Source organism: Acanthochromis polyacanthus, chromosome 17 (assembly GCF_021347895.1).
Source record: "Acanthochromis polyacanthus isolate Apoly-LR-REF ecotype Palm Island chromosome 17, KAUST_Apoly_ChrSc, whole genome shotgun sequence".
NCBI lineage: Eukaryota > Metazoa > Chordata > Actinopteri > Pomacentridae > Acanthochromis > Acanthochromis polyacanthus.
In genome coordinates this window covers 24,406,777-24,428,755 of record NC_067129.1, presented here as the reverse complement: position 1 = coordinate 24,428,755, position 21,979 = coordinate 24,406,777, and the positions used below count along the sequence as shown (strand labels likewise).

At 40.3% G+C, this 21,979-nt stretch overlaps 1 protein-coding gene across 3 annotated transcripts in view; it reads left to right on the top strand.

Moving 5' to 3' along the window:
• Positions 1-21,339, top strand: part of specc1 (sperm antigen with calponin homology and coiled-coil domains 1) — a 77,266-nt gene extending 55,927 nt beyond the window's left edge. For all 3 annotated transcript variants that reach the window (XM_022199345.2, XM_022199347.2, XM_022199348.2), the window contains 3 exons: positions 11,505-11,621; positions 13,502-13,561; positions 19,954-21,339. In XM_022199345.2, coding sequence (XP_022055037.1) covers positions 11,505-11,621; positions 13,502-13,561; positions 19,954-20,043 — 267 coding nt within the window. In that variant the 3' untranslated portion in view covers positions 20,044-21,339. The remainder of the gene's footprint in view (positions 1-11,504; positions 11,622-13,501; positions 13,562-19,953) is intronic.
• Positions 21,340-21,979: the final 640 nt, after the last annotated feature.

Below are 21,979 nucleotides of genomic sequence, written 5' to 3'. Positions count from 1 at the left end.
TCTCTCTTCACTGTCACTATATACTAAAGGCAAAAAACCCACAAAGAATATAAAAACTAAGTATTTTAAAAATATATAAAAACATTTACAAAATGGTTTGAAAACTTTTGTTCCTCAAATCATTGATAATCCAGAGGTACAAGTAAATATGGAAAGAAATTCCTGATTAACAGAACACTGTGACATTTTTAGAAATATAAATTTGCTGCTGTCTGGCACTGCTTGTGTGCAATAAAGTCAAAGGAAAGACGCCTACAGATAATTTAAAACAACAGAATAAACTGTTAACAGTTTGTCAAAACCAAGATCATGTTCATTCTTGGCGAGTCTTAGTAACCTGTTACCAATGACTTGCTACAGGCTCGGTCTTCATTGCTGTCAAGTTTTATTTTTATGGAAGTTTAAGTGTTTGTCAGTTAGTACATTAGAGGTGTGTTTTGTGATTTTGGCAGCACACTGTATCCTCTGTGCTACTTTCAGACCAGTATTGGTATATGAAACAAATCTTCCCTAATCACTAAATCACAATTTAAAGTACAATGCTTGTACATGTGTGTTTGTTAATATGACAGCATGCAGTTCAGACTTGTGCCTTATTGAAAGTGATACCGAAATGTTACTAGGTCCACCTTACTAAGATTGCCATCGCAACATTTATGGAAAAGTTACCAGGGTTCTCATTCAGGCTTTAAATCAACAGGTTGAGATGCCATGAGATTAATGGAAATGTCTGAAAAAAATAACATTCACATGAATGCCAGGCAGTGGCGTAGTGGTTAGCACTTTCGCCTTGCAGCAAGAAGATCCCCGGTTCAAATCCCGGGGTGGGCCTGGGATCTTTCTGCATGGAGTTTGCATGTTCTCCCTGTGCATGCGTGGGTTTTCACCAGGTACTCCGGCTTCCTCCCACAGTCCAAAAATATGCTGAGGTTAATTGGTGATTCTAAATTGCCCGTAGGTGTGAAGGTGAGAGTGATTGTTTGTCTGTATATGTGACCCTGTGACAGACTGGCAACCTGTCCAGTGTGTCCCCTGCCTTCGCCCAAGTCAGCTGGGATAGACTCCAGCACCTCACCTGTCTGTGTGATGTTTTGTCTGATCAGTGTGTGTTTGTCATCTTTTTATGAATCACGAAGATACAGAAGCTAGAAAGTACAGAAGGGTACAGATTGTACTTGGAACTAAAGACAATGGCAACCTGTTTGCATAGCTCTTTAAAGATTGAGTTGTCTTCTTTTTCTTTCACTTGTGGCATTTTAAAAACCATTTAAATACACTGCAGTGATGATCAAAGGGAAAAATTCATTCAAAGTTAGTGTGATTCATCACATGAAGTAAATCAGTAGTACAGCTAAGTTTGTGGTTAGTTCAGTGATGTGCTGATTTCTAAAGAATATTTTAACAAGTGACATTATTGAGTATAGCTGTGCAGTCCAACAACAGACACCCTACACTTCATTGCAGTACATTAATTAGGCAGGTGACCCATAGTTTACATCTGTTAAAGATCTATTATAAAGCTGGAGGACACTTGACCTGTGTGCTCTTAAGCCCTCGCTGACCTCCTGTGGCCCTCCCAACTCCTTATTCTTTACTGATTGCAAATTGGCTCCATGAAATCGACAAGCTTAGTCTGTTGAGAGCAGCTCTCTGCAGCTCTGACCTTCCCTGTTGCCCTGTTTTTATGTGCATGGTCCGCCTGCCAAGGTTTTCAGCCCGTCATTGCTCATGACTGTGATTCATTACAAGGTTCATTAGGGCATCATCCCCAACTTCCCTCTCCGTCTTTCTCTCTTCTCCCTTTGTGCCTCCATTTCAAACTTATTTTTCTGATTTCTTTTTTCCTCTACAGTGTTCTCGCTTACTCTCCTTGTTTAGTTTTTGTTTTTTCTCACATCATGAAAATTGGTTGTTTGTGTTCTTGTTGCCCTTTTCATTTATTCCAGGTGAGGCAGGGATATTCAGCGATAGGAAATATACTGAGGGGAGCTCATCTGTACGTCCAGTCTACAGCTCAGTATTTTCTGCTTTACCCTCTAGACAGATATTTTTTAAACAAACATGCTCATATAGTTTGTTAAAGGGGAACTTCGTTTTTTTCAACTTGGGGTCTGTTCTCATATTTCATTTCATACACGTGAGTGATGGAGAAATGAATTTTCGACATAGCTCCAGTATTTAGCCAGGCAGGCAGCTTCGCAGCTCAGCTAGCGAAAAGTATGGGGCAACTGGCCGCCCCTGCGTCAAAGTCCGCCCTAACGTGCTTTTTTTCCCCACACTGACCGGCTCGGATAGTCTCAGAGAGACGAGTGGAGCGATTTTGTGTTGGATTACCGAAATTTTTACGTTGAAGTGCATCAACTGGAGTTTCAGGGTCCATTTGTAAAACATTTAGCTAGAACTTTAGCGCTTCCTTCTCCGAGTACGGTAGTCTGTGAAAGCTGCGCGAAGTGTAGCGCACCATTCTGTTGCCACAACTCGGAAATGCGCACTGACGACCTGTTAGTTTTACCAGGTTTAGAAAAAACTAACTGTTCTGTAATCCAACACAAAATCGCTCCACTCGTCTCTCTTCACCTGAGGCAAACAACTGTTTCCCTCACCGGTGTTTTGGCACGAGCTATCGCGCGACTTCGGAACGAGATTTGTTTTCTAGCGTCCCGAGATTTGGATACAGACCACAACAAATAGAGATCGCCAAGTAATGTGGAGGTTTTTGTTCACTTCTCATCTCTAGTATGTTGTGGGACACTCGTTGAGACTATCCGAGACGGTCAGTGTGTGTGTGTGTGTGTGTGTGTGTGTGTGGGGGGGGGGGGGGGGGGGGGGGGGAGCACGTTAGGGCGGACTTTGATGCAGGGGGGCAAGTTGCCCATACTTTTTGCTAGCTGAGCTGCTAAGCTGCCTGCCTGGCTAAATACTGGAGCTATGTCGAAAATTCATTTCTCCATCACTCACATGTATGAAATGACATATGAAAACAGACCCCAGGTTGAAAAAAACTGAAGTTCCCCTTTAAATAGCAAACGTATGGCCAAGTGTATGGTCATGTCATAGTTACCCTCCATCCTCTACTGCCAGCATGCTGCATGTTGCATTGCGCTTGGTCTTTTTGCGTACTTGATCTGTGAGTAAGAGCTCAGTATTGCAATAGTACCATGTTGACATCTGAGTGTCATGAAAGCATGACAGCAGCTACTATACTTGGCAGCAGTCCAGTAGTGTTCACATGTGGCAGCAGAGAGAACTCACTTCATCTTCCACTGCTAAACCACTGTATGTGTACTGTTTAGCAGTTGGCTCTTGTCCAGCCTGTCTGTGAATTCCATTTGTGAATGGTTTGCAGCAGACAGGATACATTGCCTAGGTTGGATGTGACATGTCCTTGGCCTGTAGTGTCCTCTGCAGCAAAAGTCACGCATATGTCTGAAATGATGACTCCGTTAATAAATTTGATGATCAAATAAAATAATCGGGAATGTCATTGTCATTCCTTCAAAGAAAAATTCCCCTTAATTCACTTTTTGCAGCATCTCAGTTGTGATGTTCTTTTGCCGCTGTCTCTCTCTACACATATGTGTGTAATTACATATATACGTATAGTAACTTGATTAATAATTGCTTGTTGCAACCGCAGTCGCTTGTTCTTTTTTGTAACCTAGATTAATTGCAGAATTATAACAATAAATGTTCAAAGAAGTCTTACAGAATTTTTCATGGAAGCTGCAAATATTTTGCTTTTAGCTTAATCAGCAACATGCTTAAAAATCTGTCTGTGCACCATTAAATATCTGAGAATCAGCACTGTAGGCCATTCTTCATAAGAACAGTAGTATGTGTAACATATCTGTTGCTATCTAATTAAGTTGTCCGTGTTCATTTTGTACCATAACGTAACTCTTTATGCCAGTATATATCTGATCTGCTTTCCACTTGGTGGCAGGACAAAGCAGTTTAAGCACAGTTCAACATGATGTTCTGTCTTTTTCCTCTGTAAAAGCCCCTGCCTCTCTCTCACACTCTTTCTCTTAGCCCTAAAAGCGACGGCTCTGCCTTTTGTGCCTAGCGAGACGCTTCCTGTCGCTTGATGCTGTGTTTGCTTTTCTGAGCCGGCTCCCAGAGAGCTGTTGTTGTCCACTGCTGTTTTAGCATTCATGCCTCTCCCTCTCGTTCCCCCCTGAACGAACTCCACCACCCCTCCCTCTGCCTCCCCACCCTGAATTCGGACAAACCTACTGATTAGAAAGTGTTCTCCTCAGACACACTCTTAAACACGCATTCACAAACTGCCCTCTGCAGTCCTGTCTTATCAGTTTATTTGTCGTCGTCTCTCCTGGGCTTCGAATCTGACTGACCCCATCACTCCCTCTCTCTGTGTGTGTGTGTGTGTGTGTGTGTGTGTGTGTGTGTGTGTGTGTGTGTGTGTGTGTGTGTGTGTGCACCAGTCTACACATACATCACACACACGCATTGCTACTAGTGGGGCTGCTGAGCCAGCTACAGGAGGGAAGGGGGAGTTATGAGAGGAATGTGGGCTGACATGACTGCACAGGTCTGCTCTTCACATACAATAGACAGGCAGTGACAGATGGAGGGAGCATTCAGACTCTCACTTCCAGTCCAGTAAAATGTAGCATTTAAGTTAAACTACATCCTGAGCTGTATCAAAAGTTATCAGAAATGTACGTTGAAGGGGAGCTCTTTGAAAGATTTGAAGTTTGATTCTGGGGATGACTGCTTTCCTAATGGTGGTGAATGTGAACAAAGCTTAAGCCCAGGATGCTGCATCCTGTTTAGCTTCATTCACACAAAGCTGCTGCTCCTTCAGATCCTATTGTGACCACAAATGCTCTGCAGTTTTACCCGACGACTCAAAGTTAGACGCAGTAAATACACTTTTTTAATGCATATACTTTATTACTGATGATTTGAACAAATCCACTTTAGAGTAGGTAGAGGCTCACTGGCTATAAGACTTGAGCAGTATTAGATGTAAGGAGATGACTAAGATAATTTATGTGGTGGATTTCTAGTTGGACTACTTTTCTCAATGAATTAATCTGATGGTCAATGATTATATGCAGGGGATCTCAGGTCCACTCACAGGCACTGAAATTGTCACAAAACATTAACAATAACCTAAATAAATTTCTTCATTTTAGCAAAAATGTGCACCATCATTGCATTCAAACTTCTATGGTCATAAATCTTAACACTTCTATTAAATGTATGTGCACTTAATAGATGGAGATAGGCTTGATGATAATTTCAGACACAAGCTGTGTGTTAATGGTAGCACAACATGACATCATTTAATACAGGCTGTTCTTGTGCTTTTAGATAATTTATAATGTCAACTAGCATGCCCTCATTAAATGATGTTGAGCAGATTTTTTTTTTATGACAGTCACAATCAGTCTTCAGTGTGTTAGCGTTCTGAGATCAGTGGGAGTGTGGGGAGGAGTGGACAAAGTAAAACGCTGACCTGATGAAAAGTCAAGGGTCAGCAAAGTCCTTGCAGTTCATCTTGTGGAGAGACCATGTCTGTCCTAAAATTAACAGACATCCACCCTGAAATTGTTATGCAAATATTTTATTCAGGGTTTTTTTGCTCTTAAAGATAGGAAGTTCTTTTCAGGAACTGCTTGTATGGCTCACATTAATAATTGTTTGCTTGTGTAATATATATGTAGTTTGTGAGTTTCTGAATAGTTTTCACATAACACCTCTCATACCAACATGCAGCCCAGTTCAGATTAAAAGATAAAAGATTCAAACAACACAGACAAGAACAATAAAATAATGCAGTGCTAAAAATAGATAAATAAAACCCCAAAAAATAAACAAACACCAGAGTTAAAAAAAATTGGATTAAAAACCTGATTGAAAAGATCTTTAGTTCCCTTTTAAAAATATCAACATAACGTGCCATTCTAATATCAAGAGACGGTGTGTTCCCACGTTCAGGGACACGCAAACAGAAGGCATCCCCACTGGTATTTTATGGGCCACATAGGAACATTTCAAAGAAAAGCAGTGGAGGACTTTAATAATTTGGCTGGGACACAAAATGCAATGCAATATCTCTGATGTAGTTAGGAACAAGGTTATTCAGATTTTATAAAAGCATATAGTAAAGTAAAAGAGCTTTAAAATCAAATCTAAAGATAATGGCAGCCAATGCAGTGAGACAGTATGATCCAAAGTCTTTGTATTGATTCAAGACTCCTGTCAACGTATTCTGAAGCTGTAGTTTTCTTATAGTAGCCCAGTAAAAGGATATACATCAGTCTAAACAGCGAGTGATGAAAGTAAATGAAAGTATTTGCATCTCTCTGGGTTACAAACAAGCCTCGATTTTTGCAGGGTTGCAACAATGCTAAGCTCAAGACAGATTTTAAAAATAATGTTGGAATTAGCTTTTTAAAATAAACGTCTTTCTCTTGCTGTGACTGAACATCTACAGCCTCATCTCTGATACTGTATGTAGCAAAGCATCATATTTCAAAGATTTTTCCATTAAAATAATCACTTCCTTCCTTAAAATGGTTGAGATGTAACTTCACACTGTTGCCTCCTTTAGAAAGTACTAATCTATGAAGTCCCGGCCTTTCTCTCCACTCCCCCTTCCCACTTGCTGCAGCTCGAGCACACCAGCTCCCTACCACTCTGCTTTGTAAAACTACTCTATGCTACACGATAGCAAGCTGTAAATTGTCATCAGTGCACTGCATTTTAAAGGTGGAAATGCTCATCCCTGGTTTTGACTGTTTTTTTTTTTTTTCATTTATGAGGTTTCTTCAAGCATTAAAAAAAAATAGACATTTTAAAGTGAAGGTATAATCAGAGTCTGAAATCACTCAAGCTTGTGATTTGTGTTTTAATATTTCACAAACACAGTTTTTCTCAGTACAGTTTTTCTCAGTACAGTTTTTCTCAGTACAGTTTTTCTCTTACTGCTTTTGGTTTTATCAGAAGAATCTAATTTTATTCCTCATTTAGCTTTAAAAAGTTTTTACCCATGCATGGATGCATACATTAATACCAGTAAGAAAGGCAAGGAGAGCATGTGGGATTTGATTAAGTGGGATTTGGTGTTGGAAGGGGTCTTGTGAGGGTTTTTGGCAAGATATTTTTAGTCTTCACCAAAGTGATGGATTAACAGACACTAGCACTGCACTGTTACAGGGCTAGAGACTACATGAACATAAGTGGGTGAACACATTTAGTTGAAGACACATTTGCAAACCAGTGGCAAACATTAACTGTACACTGTAAACAAACCATGTCACAGTTCCCCTCTATTCTTCTGTGCTTTAGTCTCTCGCCCTGTGACTAGTCTCTCAACTTGAGGTAACTGGCCTCTACAGCAAGTGAAGGCAATCAGAAATAACATTTGTCAACAATTGTGAGGAGCTTAGGGATTTTAAATTTGTGTCCTCAGGACCTAGAGTTGTGCTGTTTTTCTACCCTGTGAGGTAGCTAATTGCATTCACCTGGTGTCACATTTATGGTTCAGTCACTGATTAGATCTGTTGAATGAAAATCAGCAGCACTCCGGTCCTCAGGGCCCAGAGTGAAGACCACTGGCTTATAGCAACAGTAAACAAATATATTGCAGTGTGTCACATTTTTAGCCTCTCACTGAAGCAAATGCTGTGTGCAGACACACAAATGCTTATATATTCAATGCTGTAACTTACCCCCAGACACACTGTTTGTCTTTCAAAAATTCTAATCAAACCTTGTTTGTATAGAACTTTTCAGACAGATTAATGCAATTTTACTCTCATACAGCAGAACAGAAAGGTTTGATCACAATCGACACTTTTATTTAAATATTTTATACATTATAGTTTAATACTGAAAACATCAAAACTATGTGGAATTATGCTGTAAATAAAAAAGTGTTAATCTTCAGCAATAATTGCAATGTAGACAATAATACAAATGAAATAAAAAAAAGTATTGATTAAGAAGGTGTGTCTAAAACAAAAATCATGGATATGAATACAATTCTTTCCAGGACAGACTGAAAATCTATAATCCTGTATAAAATTTAAGTGTCTACCTCTTTCCCTTGGCAGCTGGTTTTTCATTCTGCCTTTAAGTATGGGTTTGTGCATAAGGTATAAACACTTTTTTTCTGACATGGTTGGATAGTTGTACTTGAACTTAACCTACCCTTAACCTCTACCGGTACTGCCTCCACAGAGTTTACATGATGTTTATACACTCAAAAATATAAACGCAACACTTTTGCTTTTGCTCCCATTTTTTATGAGATGAACTCAAAGATCTAAAACTTCTTCTACATACACAATATCACCATTTCTCTCAAATATTGTCACAAATGTGTCTAAATCTGTGATAGTGAGCACTTCTCCTTTGCTGAGATAATCCATCCCACCTCACAGGTGTGCCATATCAAGATGCTGATTAGACACCATGATTAGTGCACAGGTGTGCCTTAGACTGCCCACAATAAAAGGCCACTCTGAAAGGTGCAGTTTTATCACACAGCACAATGCCACAGATGTGGTAAGATTTGAGGGAGCGTGCAATTGGTAGGCTGACAGCAGGAATGTCAACCAGAGCTGTTGCTGGTGTATTGAATGTTCATTTCTCTACCATAAGCCGTCTCCAAAGGCGTTTCAGAGAATTTGGCAGTACATCCAACCAGCCTCACAACCGCAGACCACGTGTAAGCACACCAGCCCAGGACCTCCACATCCAGCATGTTCACCTCCAAGATCATCTGAGACCAGGTACTCGGACAGCTGCTGAAACTATGGGTTTGCATAACCAAAGAATTTCTGCACAAACTGTCAGAAACCGTCTCAGGGAAGCTCATCTACATGCTCGTCGTCCCCATCGGGGTCTCGACCTGACTCCAGTTCGTCGTCGTAACCGACTTGAGTGGGTAAATGCTCACATTGGATGGCGTCTGGCATGTTGGAGAGGTGTTCTCTTCATGGATGAATCCCGGTTTTTACTGTTCAGGGCAGATGGCAGACAGCGTGTGTGGCATCGTGTGGGTGAGCGGTTTTCTGATGTCAATGTTGTGGATGGAGTGGCCCATGGTGGCGGTGGGGTTATGGTATGGGCAGGCGTCTGTTATGGACGAAGAACACAGGTGCATTTTATTGATGACATTTTGAATGCACGGAAACACCGTGACGAAATCCTGAGGCCCATTGGTGTGCCATACATCCAAGAACATCACCTCATGTTGCAGCAGGATAATGCACGGCCCCATGTTGCAAGGATCTGTACATAATTCTTGGAAGCTGAAAACGTCCCAGTTCTTGCATGGCCAGCATACTCACCGGACATGTCACCCATTGAGCATGTTTGGGATGCTCTGGATCGGCGTATACGACAGCGTGTACCAGTTCCTGCCAATATCCAGTAACTTCACACAGCCATTGAAGAGAAAACAAAAACTGCACCTTTCCGAGTGTCCTTTTATTGTGGGCAGTCTAAGGCACACCTGTGCACTAATCATGGTGTCTAATCAGCATCTTGATATGACACACCTGTCAAGTCACAAGTCAAGTCACATTTATTTATATAGCACATTTCATACGACAAGCGCAGACTCAATGTGCTTAAGAACAAATAATTAAATAACAATAGAGGGTAGCAATAAAACACTGTGACCTGTGAGGTGGGATGGATTATCTCAGCAAAGGGGAAGTGCTCACTATCACAGATTTAGACAGATTTGTGAACAATATTTGAGAGAAATGGTGATATTGTGTATGTGGAAAAAGTTTTAGATCTTTGAGTTCATCTCATAAAAAATGGGAACAAAAACAAAAGTGGTGCGTTTATATTTTTGTTGAGTGTAGTAACTGTCACTTTGGGGCGTCCTGGTAGCTCAACTGGTGGAGCAGGTGACCCATAAACAGGGTCTGTAGTTTCCAACACAGTGGGGTCATGGGTTTGAGTCCAGCCCATGGCCCATGGCCCTTTGCCGCTGGTCCTCTCTCCACTTTCCTGTCTCTCTCCACTATCCTAGAAGACCCCCCCCCCAAAAAAAAAAAAAAAAAGAAAAGAAAAGGACTGCCACCTTGTTAATTTTTGAATATGTCCAAAAGTGGAGTGACACCTGGAAACAAGGTCAGGAAGTCAACTCAAGCTGCTCTGCTACATGCACTTGTGACATGCCTCACTCTCCACACATCATCACCCTCATAATTTGGCAGTCTATTTAAGCTGCAAAAATTTCCCAGCTCTCTCCCTGACATGTCAATTCTGCTCCAGCTCTGCATTGCTGATCTTTCAGCCCCTCCACCACCTCAGCATCCACCTGTGGGTTCCAGAAGGGAACACATTTTCTCATGACTCCCTGATATGTATATGTAAACACATCTGTACGGAGCGGTGAATTTAGAGTTTAGATGCCAATCAACAAAGCATTTCAAATGTTAGTAGTCTGACGGAACTTTGGTTTACGACCATGCCTGGACGCTATAAGTTATCTAAAGGTTTACTTGCCATGAGGAAGTTAGCTGTAGGGACCAAAATTATTTTTTGTACGAGTCTGTCAAATTGTTTTCCTCTGCTTTAGAGTTGGGCCTTTTAACATGAGGCTCCATGTGGATGGACTCACTATTGGAGCCAGCCTCAAGTGGACATTCGAGGAACTGCAGTTTTGGCATCTCTGTGCTGACTTCATTTTCAGCCCCAGAAGATGCTACTTGCTGAATGGATGTTGGCATGCCAGCATGTATGCTTTGAAAATGTTTCAGTACAATCACTAATCACCTGTTGCAAAATGTAGTGTCAGTAACTTAATCCAAGGATTTGCATGTCTGCTGTTAGGGCTCTCAGTATTCCCATCTGCACATGAGGGGCGTGAATCTAAACATTGTAACTTTCCCTGGTTCGGTGTAAAAGGATAAAAGCAGTATAGGAATTGTGTGGAGGCCTACGAAGCCTCACAGAGATGAAGCTGTTCCCAACACTCATGGGACAGATGAAACAGGAAGACACCGTAAATAACTTATCTGTCCAACGGGGAGTTTGCAACTTCCAGACAATGGCCCGGAGGAAGTCTTTCCTCCAGACTCCTCCACTGTTATCAAATACGCTCTGTACACGGTTTATGAGGTGAGGATGCTCTGCGAATCACACACACACAGAAGCACAACAAGCTGGACGTGCTGCTATGCACATTCTTTACCCAGAGGACAGATCAGAGAAGGCATGAAGGGGACTCTAGGAAGAAGAAGCATCCACTAAAGGAAACATGACCAGCCCTAAATGTATTCTAAAAGATCCAGAATGGCATGTAATGTGATTAAATTTTGATTTTCATGTTGTTTACTGTGGTTCTATGACCTAATGGATTTTTTTCATGGCCTGTCCACATTGTCAAGAGGCTATTAGCTCCTTCTCCCAAATAACGAGCACTTAAGCCTCATTTTCATTGTCTGCTATTGACTTTGGGATTTTTGTGACTTCTCTGTTTTTTCTCCTGTTTTCTATGTCTACAGAATATTGATGTGACCAACTTCAGCAGCAGTTGGAGTGACGGCCTCGCTTTCTGTGCCCTCTTGCACACATATCTACCTGCCCATATCCCTTACCAGGAACTCATCAGTCAAGATAAGGTATAAAACTTCAGGGAGACTGAACACATGCACACACGCACCCACTGAGATAATGTACTCCTCAACAAGCAGTTCAGTGCCTCATCAGAAGGTAATCAGCACCTAAGCACACTAAACTGATAGCAAATTGATGGATTTATTGAAAATGATGCACACATCCAACACGGTTCATGCATCCAGGCCCTCTCCTCACATTCTTAAACACAGCCTGTCCTCACTTACATGATCTCAGACCCCTTTATCTAAATGCCGACTCGCTTACATTCTGCAGGCATCACTAGGTCGTGACCCACACAAGCTTTTACATCCATACGTAGGCATTTCTGTGGTTTCATGTCAGTTTGTGCAAGTGCACTGGAGTAGCTCATGTTTCGTGGACCGTGCATAGAGTTTGACGGTGACTACAATACTTTCTGGCAAAATGCTAAAGTTCTTTCCATTGTATGGAAACAAAGTGCATGTTCAGCCTGTTGCAACTTAGACATGCAAAAAACACTGCACACACTGTAAAAGTCCCAATAAATTACTTGTGGAAAATCCATCAACCATGAAAATGTCCACTTTTATGGTGTCGGTCTGAAAAATGCATGTTTGCCAAAAGGAAAATAAAAACTATGTAATACTTTGAAGCCATTTTGCTGGCAGTCATTTTTTCCACCATTAACCTACACATTTATTCCTTTATGTAGTTGTATACATTTTATGGGTCCGCCATATTGTCCACACAGCATTAAAAGACAGCCTGAAGATGAAATATGAATGCAGCATTTTTTTAGTCTGACTGTGATCCTGAGCACAGAGCAGCAGCTATAACTCAGTGATGACGGCTCCCTAATGCAGACATACAGGTGGTATATACAGTAAGGCTGCAAACAATAGGGCTCCTCTCTGGGGACTGTGGGTCCTTCACACTGCTACAACAGTAAAACAATACACTAACACCTCCATCCAGTCCTGACACAGCCTGCATGACAAATCAGTCATGTAGGTGTGTGTGCACACGCTGGTGTCAGAGTGGATGTGTAACATTACGCTGATGACAGAGACATTGCGAGGCTCATCTGTCTGAATAATTCAATAGACATGTGCTGGCTTTAATAACTCTTGCTGAGTGACTTTCCCTGAGGCCTAAACACCCAACCTCTCCCCAATGTAATCTGTCCTTCTGGTAATCCCATTACTACCCTCCTTCACCTTTTATCTTAGATGTTTTTAAGAAATCAACATTCTAGCTGGATTTATAATTAAAGTGAAGGGAAGGGAGGTGTTCTGTCAAGCAGCAATCTACAGTAGCAGAGCTAATTATTAATAATTCATTAATTCATCCCCCAGCTGTGCTGATGTCTTGAGGCAGCTCATATAAAAGGTTGGAGAGTCACGATTAGTGAATCAAGGACCTGCACTCTTTACTCAAAGAGCTGAAAAAAATTAACTTCAGGTGGAGAGAGACTAAGAGAAGCACAAGATAGGTTTAGGTTTGGATCAACAGCACTCACTTATGAGGCCACTTTGTATATTCTTAAGATTTGATATTTCATGTCCTTTCTGCACAAAAATGTACAATAAATCTGCAATTTTATTAGGCGAGTGCAGCTAAATCCACCAGTTGGTTGCGATGTTAGCTAGATTTACAGAGAGACTTTGTCCAATGTTAGGCTCATCTCATAAACATACAGGAGAAAGTAACTCAGTGAGATGCTCACACAAATAAGCAAAGGCTTAAACAGGGCTTAAGCTGTCTCTTGGGTGTTCGTAAGGTTTATTAATGTAATTGTGAGTTTATTGTTGCTGTTTCACCCTCTGTGTGTGGCGCTGCAGAGTGAAGGGGTGCAGAGAGTTAAATATTTTCTCAACATTTGATGATTTGTTTTTCTGCTCAGGTCCGGAATCTGACTCTGGCTTTCCAGGCCGCTGAGAGCATTGGCATCAAACCCTCCCTGGTGAGTTGAGCTGCCACAAGCCTAACGTGTATACACACACACACACACACACACACACACACACACACACACACACACACACACACACACACACACACACACACACACACACACACACACACACACACACTCAGTCAGATAACACAGACTCTGTGATATGACAAATTGGAAACAGTGCACTTTGATTTGCCAAACTTTCATGATATGAGGCCTCAGAAGAGAGATGTCCCAGAACCAGTTTCCCTCGTGCCATTCTGGAGCTGAACTCTGCCTCTTCACTTACTGAGTCTTTTGTTGCTGGATCGCCTCGAGTCTGTATTGCAGCACTGTGCCTGAAAAATCAGCTGTGCTTTGAGTAAAAAAAACCTACCCTAATACATAGTTCAGATACGATTTGCGTAGTTGGTTTGTGAGATTAGCAGCTCTCTTCAGAAATGAGTAAATAAAAATCAGCTGCTCCACTGAAATATTTAGACTTTGTGGGCTCCTGATGAGAAAATCCTTCCATGTTTTGCTACGAGGTAAACAAAGTCATTTTCAGATTTTCTTTCTGAGTGAAGTAGTGCAATGAGCTTATGGTAACAAACCTAGAACAAATCCTGAAGGAATATTTTGATACTTTGGGAAATATACAAATGATGTGCAGTGGTCAGTACAGCATTAAACCCTACTGCCTAATATGGTGTGACTCTGTTTTGGTGCAGCCAAAACAGTTCTGACCTGTTGGACCATGAGACCTCTGTCCTGTTGTGTCTGACACTAGAGCCTTTGAAGCGAAATCCTTTGGGTCCTGTAGGTCACAGGGTTCGATGGGGTAGGTTAAGATGGGTGGTACATGTCAAAGTAACATCCACATGAATGCCAGGACGTATGGTTGACCAGCAGAACATGGAGCGTCATATCTAAAAGGTAAATTAAAAACAAAGAACCCTACATGTACCTATAAAGGTCACTAATCAATAAATCACATTTGTTGAATCTATATAACAAGAGTATACAGTCATGCTATATGTTAGCATCTCAGTAAGGCTGCACTTAGGGACTGTGGTGGCCAAAGACAAATGCTACCATCTGCTAACATGCTCAAAATGACCATGATAACATGCTGATTTTTAGCATCATAAAATGTTTACTGTGGTTGCCATCTTAGTTTAGGTTCAGCATGTTAACATTTTCTAATCAATCTATACTCAAAATAGAGCTGAGGCTAATGCAAATGTCATTAGTTCTGCAGCTGTAGGTCATAGTCCACTACAGGTACTCATGAATGTCGACAGCAGCTAATGACCCTTTTACCCTTTCTGTTTACACTACAGTAATCAGTCCACACCATGCAGAAGTCGGTAGGGCAGGAAAACTACCCTGGAGTAGGTACTTTTTTCTACCCTGAGAACAGCTCTAAGAGGTTCTACAGGGTCCTTGCACACCCCACAAAGGTTCAGGCTGCCCTAAGACAGCCTACAAGTTCCTACAGTGGAAACGAGCCTTATGTTGTCAGAACAAAGTACTGGTGCTTTATGAAAAATGTAGTTTTCACCACCGTTTCTGTTGTTGGAGAACCTTACCTGAGCAATCAGATTTCAAGATAATCCATCCCAAAGTTAAGATATTTCAGTCTGACCCAGCCTGTTGAACTGATCATGTTTCTAGCATGGCCAGTAGGTTGCAGATTTCCAGGGGGGTCGGTGCTGGACAACACTTCGGTTTGAAATCCCTTTCTGCTTCATAACCATAGAGTTCACCACATTTACTGTCTGATTCTGATGTGTAAATGTCTGTGTGTCACTATGCATTGCACTCATATATTCCTCAGTGGAACAAGGTAGTAGTCTCCATGACATATGCACTACTTTATGCAACAGTCCCACAATGCAAAACACTGTATTTTCTAGATATAGATTAAAAAACATCAAGTATTTTCCTATAGAATTAAATATTATTGAGTAAATAAGAAACAAAGATAAAGTTCAGCGAGTATGTCCTTAGTGTTTATTGGCAATGGTGGAGGAAGTATTCACATGCTGTGAGTTAAAGTACTAACACCACACTGTAAAGGTACTCAGCTACAAGTAGAAATTCTGCATAAACGATGTTATACAAGTAAAGATATGTAGGTATTATCATGCAAATGTATTAAGTAAGATGTCCCCTGTGACTGTTGTGTAATATGTTATATATCATTACATTGTTATACTCATTTATTAAAGTACAATCAGGATTATTGAGATGTAGCTGCTTAAGATTAAGCTCATTTTTAACTATTTTGTAACAATCTTCAACTGATTATTTCCATCCAATAATTGACTGAGTGAACTGATTGATCTTGAGTGCTCTAAACAATCATCAGTATAGTTGCCAATTTGACCCGTTTCAAAGTTTAGTAATGTGGAAAAAATTAATTTTCACAGTGAAAGCTTCCACATTTTCTACATTTTTGGGAAATTTTTGAGCATTTTTTGGGTGGAAAAAAAGAAATGTTAAAAAAAAAAATGTTTCTTTAAGAACATTCAGAAAAAAATCAACCGAAATCCAGCAAAATTGAATGTTCTTAAAGAAAATATAACTTTTTCTGATATACATGTAATCACTTTGGATATTTTTAGGATTTTTTTCAGAAGATTTTTACTAATTTTTTGACAATATTTGCAATTTATTTATTTCCTTTTTTTAAAAAAAAAAAAAACAACAACATTTATTTCTTGCCAAACATGGGGATTTTTTTTAATTTTTAAGGAAACTTTTTAGGAATTTTTAAAAATTTTCTTCTGGAAGATTTTGCTAATTTTTTTCAGAAATTTGGCTTTTTTTTTGCTGATTTTTTTTTTTTTTCAGACAAGGGAGCAATATTTTGGTGCCCATAAATGAAGACAACAGTAGGGTTAATTTATTTTACAAGTTCTTTGTGTTTTGTGTTTAAAAATCTTAATTTTTAATGTGACTGTCGGATAAATGCTGTGAATTAAAAACTACATTTTCTTTCTAAGATGACAAACATAAAGTGGCATGAAAAGAAAAGACTTAAGTAATCTACAAATATTTTAAATTTGTATTTAACATTTAGTGACATTTTACCACAGTTTCTGGAAATAATAAATCACTCAGACTCGCAGTCGTCTTCATCAGGCGGTGCAGCTCTGCTTGGATCTGACTCGGTGACGGTGGCCAAGAAACATGAGACAGCAACATCATAGCGGTCATCACATCTTGACTCAGATGTTTGGATTAAATTCTGGCTGCTGCAGGGAACTGAATGACATTCTTTTTCCTACTCAGACTCGCCCACTTCAAAGCACAGACAAAGACACTAACTGAGAAATCGTTCATGTGACATAAACACAACTGATCAAAGTTTGGTTACAGATGTGTTCTTGCAGGATCCCATAACTCACAGTCAGAAGCTGAGTGAAAACATGTTGTTTCTGGCCTTTAAAGGTGATATCTGAATGTAAACTAAAACCAGTGTGAATGTCAGACTGTCACGCATCCAAACTTCACAGCTACAGGTGATGGATAATCCTGTATGTCTGTAAGCCCTCAGACTTTTTCCCTCTTTTGTTTTCATCCTTCTTTAAACACACACGCTGCTGGCTGTGGACACTTAACAGTTTAATGCTGACCAGGTCAAGTGTGTTCCTTCCCGTACAAATTTATCTCCCACAGTTAGTGGGAAATTAAGATTTACAGACCTGCTTGTATCGTAATCCAAATCCACGCACAGAGTGTCTGACTCATGTGTGGGTTAAACTATTGTGAGCTTCCTGTCCTACATCTGTGCTTGACGTCTCCCCTTTTTACTCTCTCTGCACCCCAGCTGACACCTTCGTGATTCGAACACGAAGCAGATGAATTCTAAAAGTTTAACCAAAATAGCTGCTCTGACGTGACTTTGAGAAGACATAAATCAGTCCAACGGCTCATTTGCTCTAAATGTGGAAGCTGGACCTCAGCAGCGAAGTGAGTTAGGCTTCGTTGTTGCACTGAGATCAAAGTTCACATTTCTCTCTCTTATTAATTCTCCATTACGTGGCTGAACAAGATGCCACGGGACTGGATGTGGCGTGTGGTTCCCATCCCACACTATAAACAAATGAATTACCCAAACATGACTCTCTGCATTCTACTCACAGACTTCATTGTTTCATTTGTTATCGGCTCTGTTAATAAAAGTTTTACACGGAGTTCACAAAGTAGTTGATCATCTTCCCATTAGGAGACATCATGGAGGTGAATGTGTCAAAGCTTCTGTGTAAATCTGAAACAACTAAAGCAGCTCATTGTGGAGTCATGTGAAAATCTAAATCACTGTCTGACTCATCAGTCTCAGTGTCTTCAAGCAGCTGCAGCATCACACAGCTGACTAGACCCTTATGTTTTTCTTGTCAATAGCTTAATTTTCTAGTAGAAGAACCCTCACTTTGCTGTTTTGTGTTATCATGCTGTACATCCTGCAAAAGCAAACAGTATCGCTCACTCTTGTGTCAAAAGTGATTCAAGTTTTATCAGCCAGTTCATCAATGCCACCAAAATCTCATGAAGGAGATCTGAGACTTTTTCTCTCATGTTCCTGTTTCAAAGCAGAACACATGAACTGATTACAGCAACATTAACTGTATCAGGGGAGCAGCAACAGTTGCATTCAAGAGTTAAGTCAAAAAACTCTCCACAGCCACCTGAATAAACACCAGTTTATTCCTGGGCTTCTCACAGTCGGTTTTCTACCCTCACAATTGGAAAATCAAAAATGCCAGCACAGCGGAAAATAGCGTGCAAATATTTAGGAGTAAAACCCAAAATGTAAATCTCCTACAACACATCCCTTCTCATCCAAACATCCCTATCTGTCTGCTTGCTGCCTTTCATCTGATAATTTATTCCTAAAATATGCACAAAAAGGGTTTTGCACGATCCAGAGAAGTTTGTGACATTTGTTTTACCAACAGTGGTACCTCAAACCAGTTTCACCATAAATGTGTTCTGAGAAATGATTGCTGAGAAGTTGCACATATACAGGAAGTTTCCCAACGTGGGATCATTTGCACTAAAGTTTGAGGAATTACATTTTTAGATGCATTTAAGTTCTGCATGAGAGAAGAAATGTGTCTACTTTTGCAAGACAACACGGTGTTTGGAGAGTCGTGATTTTTAATTACTGAGATCTGAAGCCTTTCAGTGATCAGAGAAGAATGCAGTTGAAGACCTGAGTTTGTGTTGTGTCTGTCTGATGTGCTGAAACTTGCGCAGATGTTGCAAACATCGTTCAGCCACAACAATACAACCACTGACTGTTCTGTCCATTATCTATAAACTACTTTGTCCTGTAGAGTATTTTGAGGGGCTGGAATCCCAGTTGACATGGTGCAAAAGACGGGGACAGGTCACCAATCCATCACAGGCTGGGACAGATTCACTAAAGGTGGACCTGGAGAAAACCCATGCAAGCTCCACACAAAAGGTCCGGGCTAAGATTTGAACTCAGGCCTTTCTAGCTGTGAGGCGTCAATGCTAACGTACACACCACTGTGCTGCTCTTCACTAACACTTGAAGTGAATAATATTGATCATCTGGTTACATTCCACAGGGTTTCTGCAGGGCATTCATAGTCATTAAATTGAGTTTGTGAAAATTAAGGCCTTAAATGACATTAAAAATCATGAAATTTGATTCTCAGTGGCATTAAAAATGTGTTCTGCTGTTTTCAAGAAAAATATTTTAAAATAATATAATAATATATAATTAAAGACTGCGATTCGTCAGATATGTGCATCTGTATAAACATGCCAAAGCATTGCGATAAATGCTCCGGCCGGTCGGGTACAGTTTCCAAAAACTGCATCTTTGGAAAGTTTAGGAGAACTGAAAAATGGGAAAATGCAAATTCCAGCAAAAATTGTAAGAAAACGTGGAATTCAGAGAATGACTACAGCACATGGGTGGTCAGGGGGGTTTCCAGATTCAGAAATAGTGAAAAGAAGGGACAGTTTTCATATAAAAATCATCTTTTACAAAAACAAACCCGTGTAATTTGTTGAGTTCACGGTCACTGCATTAAAATTTTTACAGTATGGCATTAAAATGGCATTAAAAAGCATTCAATTTGAGTGGCTGATTTCTGCTGAAACCCTGTTCCAGTTTCCTTGGGTCCTGGCATTCATGTTCCTGTCACTTTGAACATGGCAGATGCTCTTAATAACGGTGACTTCAGAATAATAATTCTCACTCTTTATGGTGACACCCATGATCACATGTGACAAGACTTTTATGTAAGAAACTGAATTTCTGCTGCTGCATTTTAGTTCCTCATTGCCTAATGGTGGAGCTGTTTGTAAAGCTCAAAATTATCAGGAGCTCTGAAATGTCACCTAGTTTCTAAATCAATGTTTTTGTCCAATAGGACATCGAGGAGCTGATGAAGACGGACCGACCGGACTGGCAGAGCGTCATGCAGTACGTCTCCCAGATCTACAAGTACTTTGAGACCTGACTGGTGAGGAAGAGGAGCTGAAGAAGATCGGAGGCACTGCAGCACTTTTCTGTCCCGTCTGTCAGACTGACCGAGCTGCCACGTTGAACCTTCTCCTGCTAGACATCAGAGACGGGACCGAGGAATTCTCTGGTCTTGAGAACTTTAAAGCTGCCGTTTTACAGTCAGTGCTGAAGGCCAAATTAACAAAGGCAGGAAACACAAAGCAATTTTTACAAGCTGTCAGTGTCGACCAACCGTTTGATTCTCAGACAAACAAATTATGGTGCAAAACACTATTCAAGTCTTGTAGCAGCTGACAGCACAGTGGAGAGAGCTTCTTTTTTTTCTTGTTTCCTCTGTATAAAACTACATGAAAACTTTTGTCACTAAGTGATTTCAATAGTAAATTAGGTTAAATTGTCGCTGTGAACACTTTTCTAAGAATTACTCAATAATTATCACTGTTGTTTGTGAATCAAAAACTCTGTGGAAACGGTCTGACCTTTTAAAGATGTGCCAAATTATCAGCCAAAACACAACTAACACAAGACCATCTATGCATGATTTAGGTGTGACCTTTCTGTGTGAGCAGCGTGACGTCTGCTTTCCGTCAACATGCAGTCATGAGTCTGAACTAAATTTTTTGTGGCTAACTTAACTTGCTGAGATGTTGCATCAAAGAAGTGCTGCCGTCTCATTCTGAGAGCTTACTGGAAGCTGTCTGGAGTTTTCTTTGAGTTCATAATTTGCAGAGCAGAGAGTATTTTGAACGGACAAGTTTGAGTTGAACTGAAGATCTTATATTTTTGACTTTACTCATCGTGGTTTGTCTTTAAAAACCAACCCGAGCTGCCATCTGTGATGTGACACTAAAATGATTTAAGAGTTGCTGAATAGTTTTGTAGACAAATATTTTTTATGAAAACAGGTTGATCTCTATGTTTGCGTTGTTTACAGCATTGAGGACTGACTGAATCAAACCATCCTACTGTGCCCTGCTGTGCCGTTTCTTCACATTTTCCATTGAAATTCTCTCATATGTGGTACTGCAGCTGCTTTGCAAATTGTATGTATCTGTATTTCGCATGTTAAATAGGAGAGAGAGGAGCTTTTACACTAAAGAATTTGGGCACAAGCCGCCATATGCAGAAGCTCTTATGTTTTGACACATAAAAAGGTTATTTATTTATTTACAAGACATGCCTACTGCAATGTGAGAACGTGGACAGAAAAATATGCAGTTTTCTATTTACAGATGTCAGATTTGGAGGCCTGTTGGAAGGTTGTTGCTTAATAAAGGATTGTCAAGACTTATTAACAGTCTTTTGCATTTTTCTTTAAAGGCTTGTAATGTTTGGGCTCAAAGATGTTTAGCTGAAGACCTTTTTTTTTGGTGAAGCTATTGTGTGAATGTGTTTTAAATACAGTTCCGTGTTGCTCCAGTGAAGGTTAAATTGCTTTCCACTGCACTCATTAAAGCTCGGTGCCAGGACCGTAAAACATTATGGGTATGTGGGAACACTTTGTGTGCTTTTACAGCACACCTTTACTACTTCAACACAGTTCTGCAGCAGTAGTTTCTCACGAGGTAAACTCAAAAGTAATTAAAATGATTTAAATCAATTCCAAATTAATCAATCACAGATTTGAATCGCAGAGGACAAACTTCTAAGATTAAGTTTGGTAACTACAAAAAAAGTCATGTGGAGAGTTTAATAAACACCCAATAATAATTCTAAACAATTTCAGTTTTCAGAAAAAAAACTCTTTCCCTCCTCTTTTTAAAAGCTGATTTCCTTAAACAGGACTTTCTACTCTGTCTTCATCGCATGGATTTGCGTCACTCCAGAAGCGGAACCTAAACAATATGCCGCAAAGACGCGTGCAAACCGAGTTTTTTTTTTTTGGCTTGTCCTTGCCTCACCTGAGTCCACGATTTTCCTGATTTAAACCA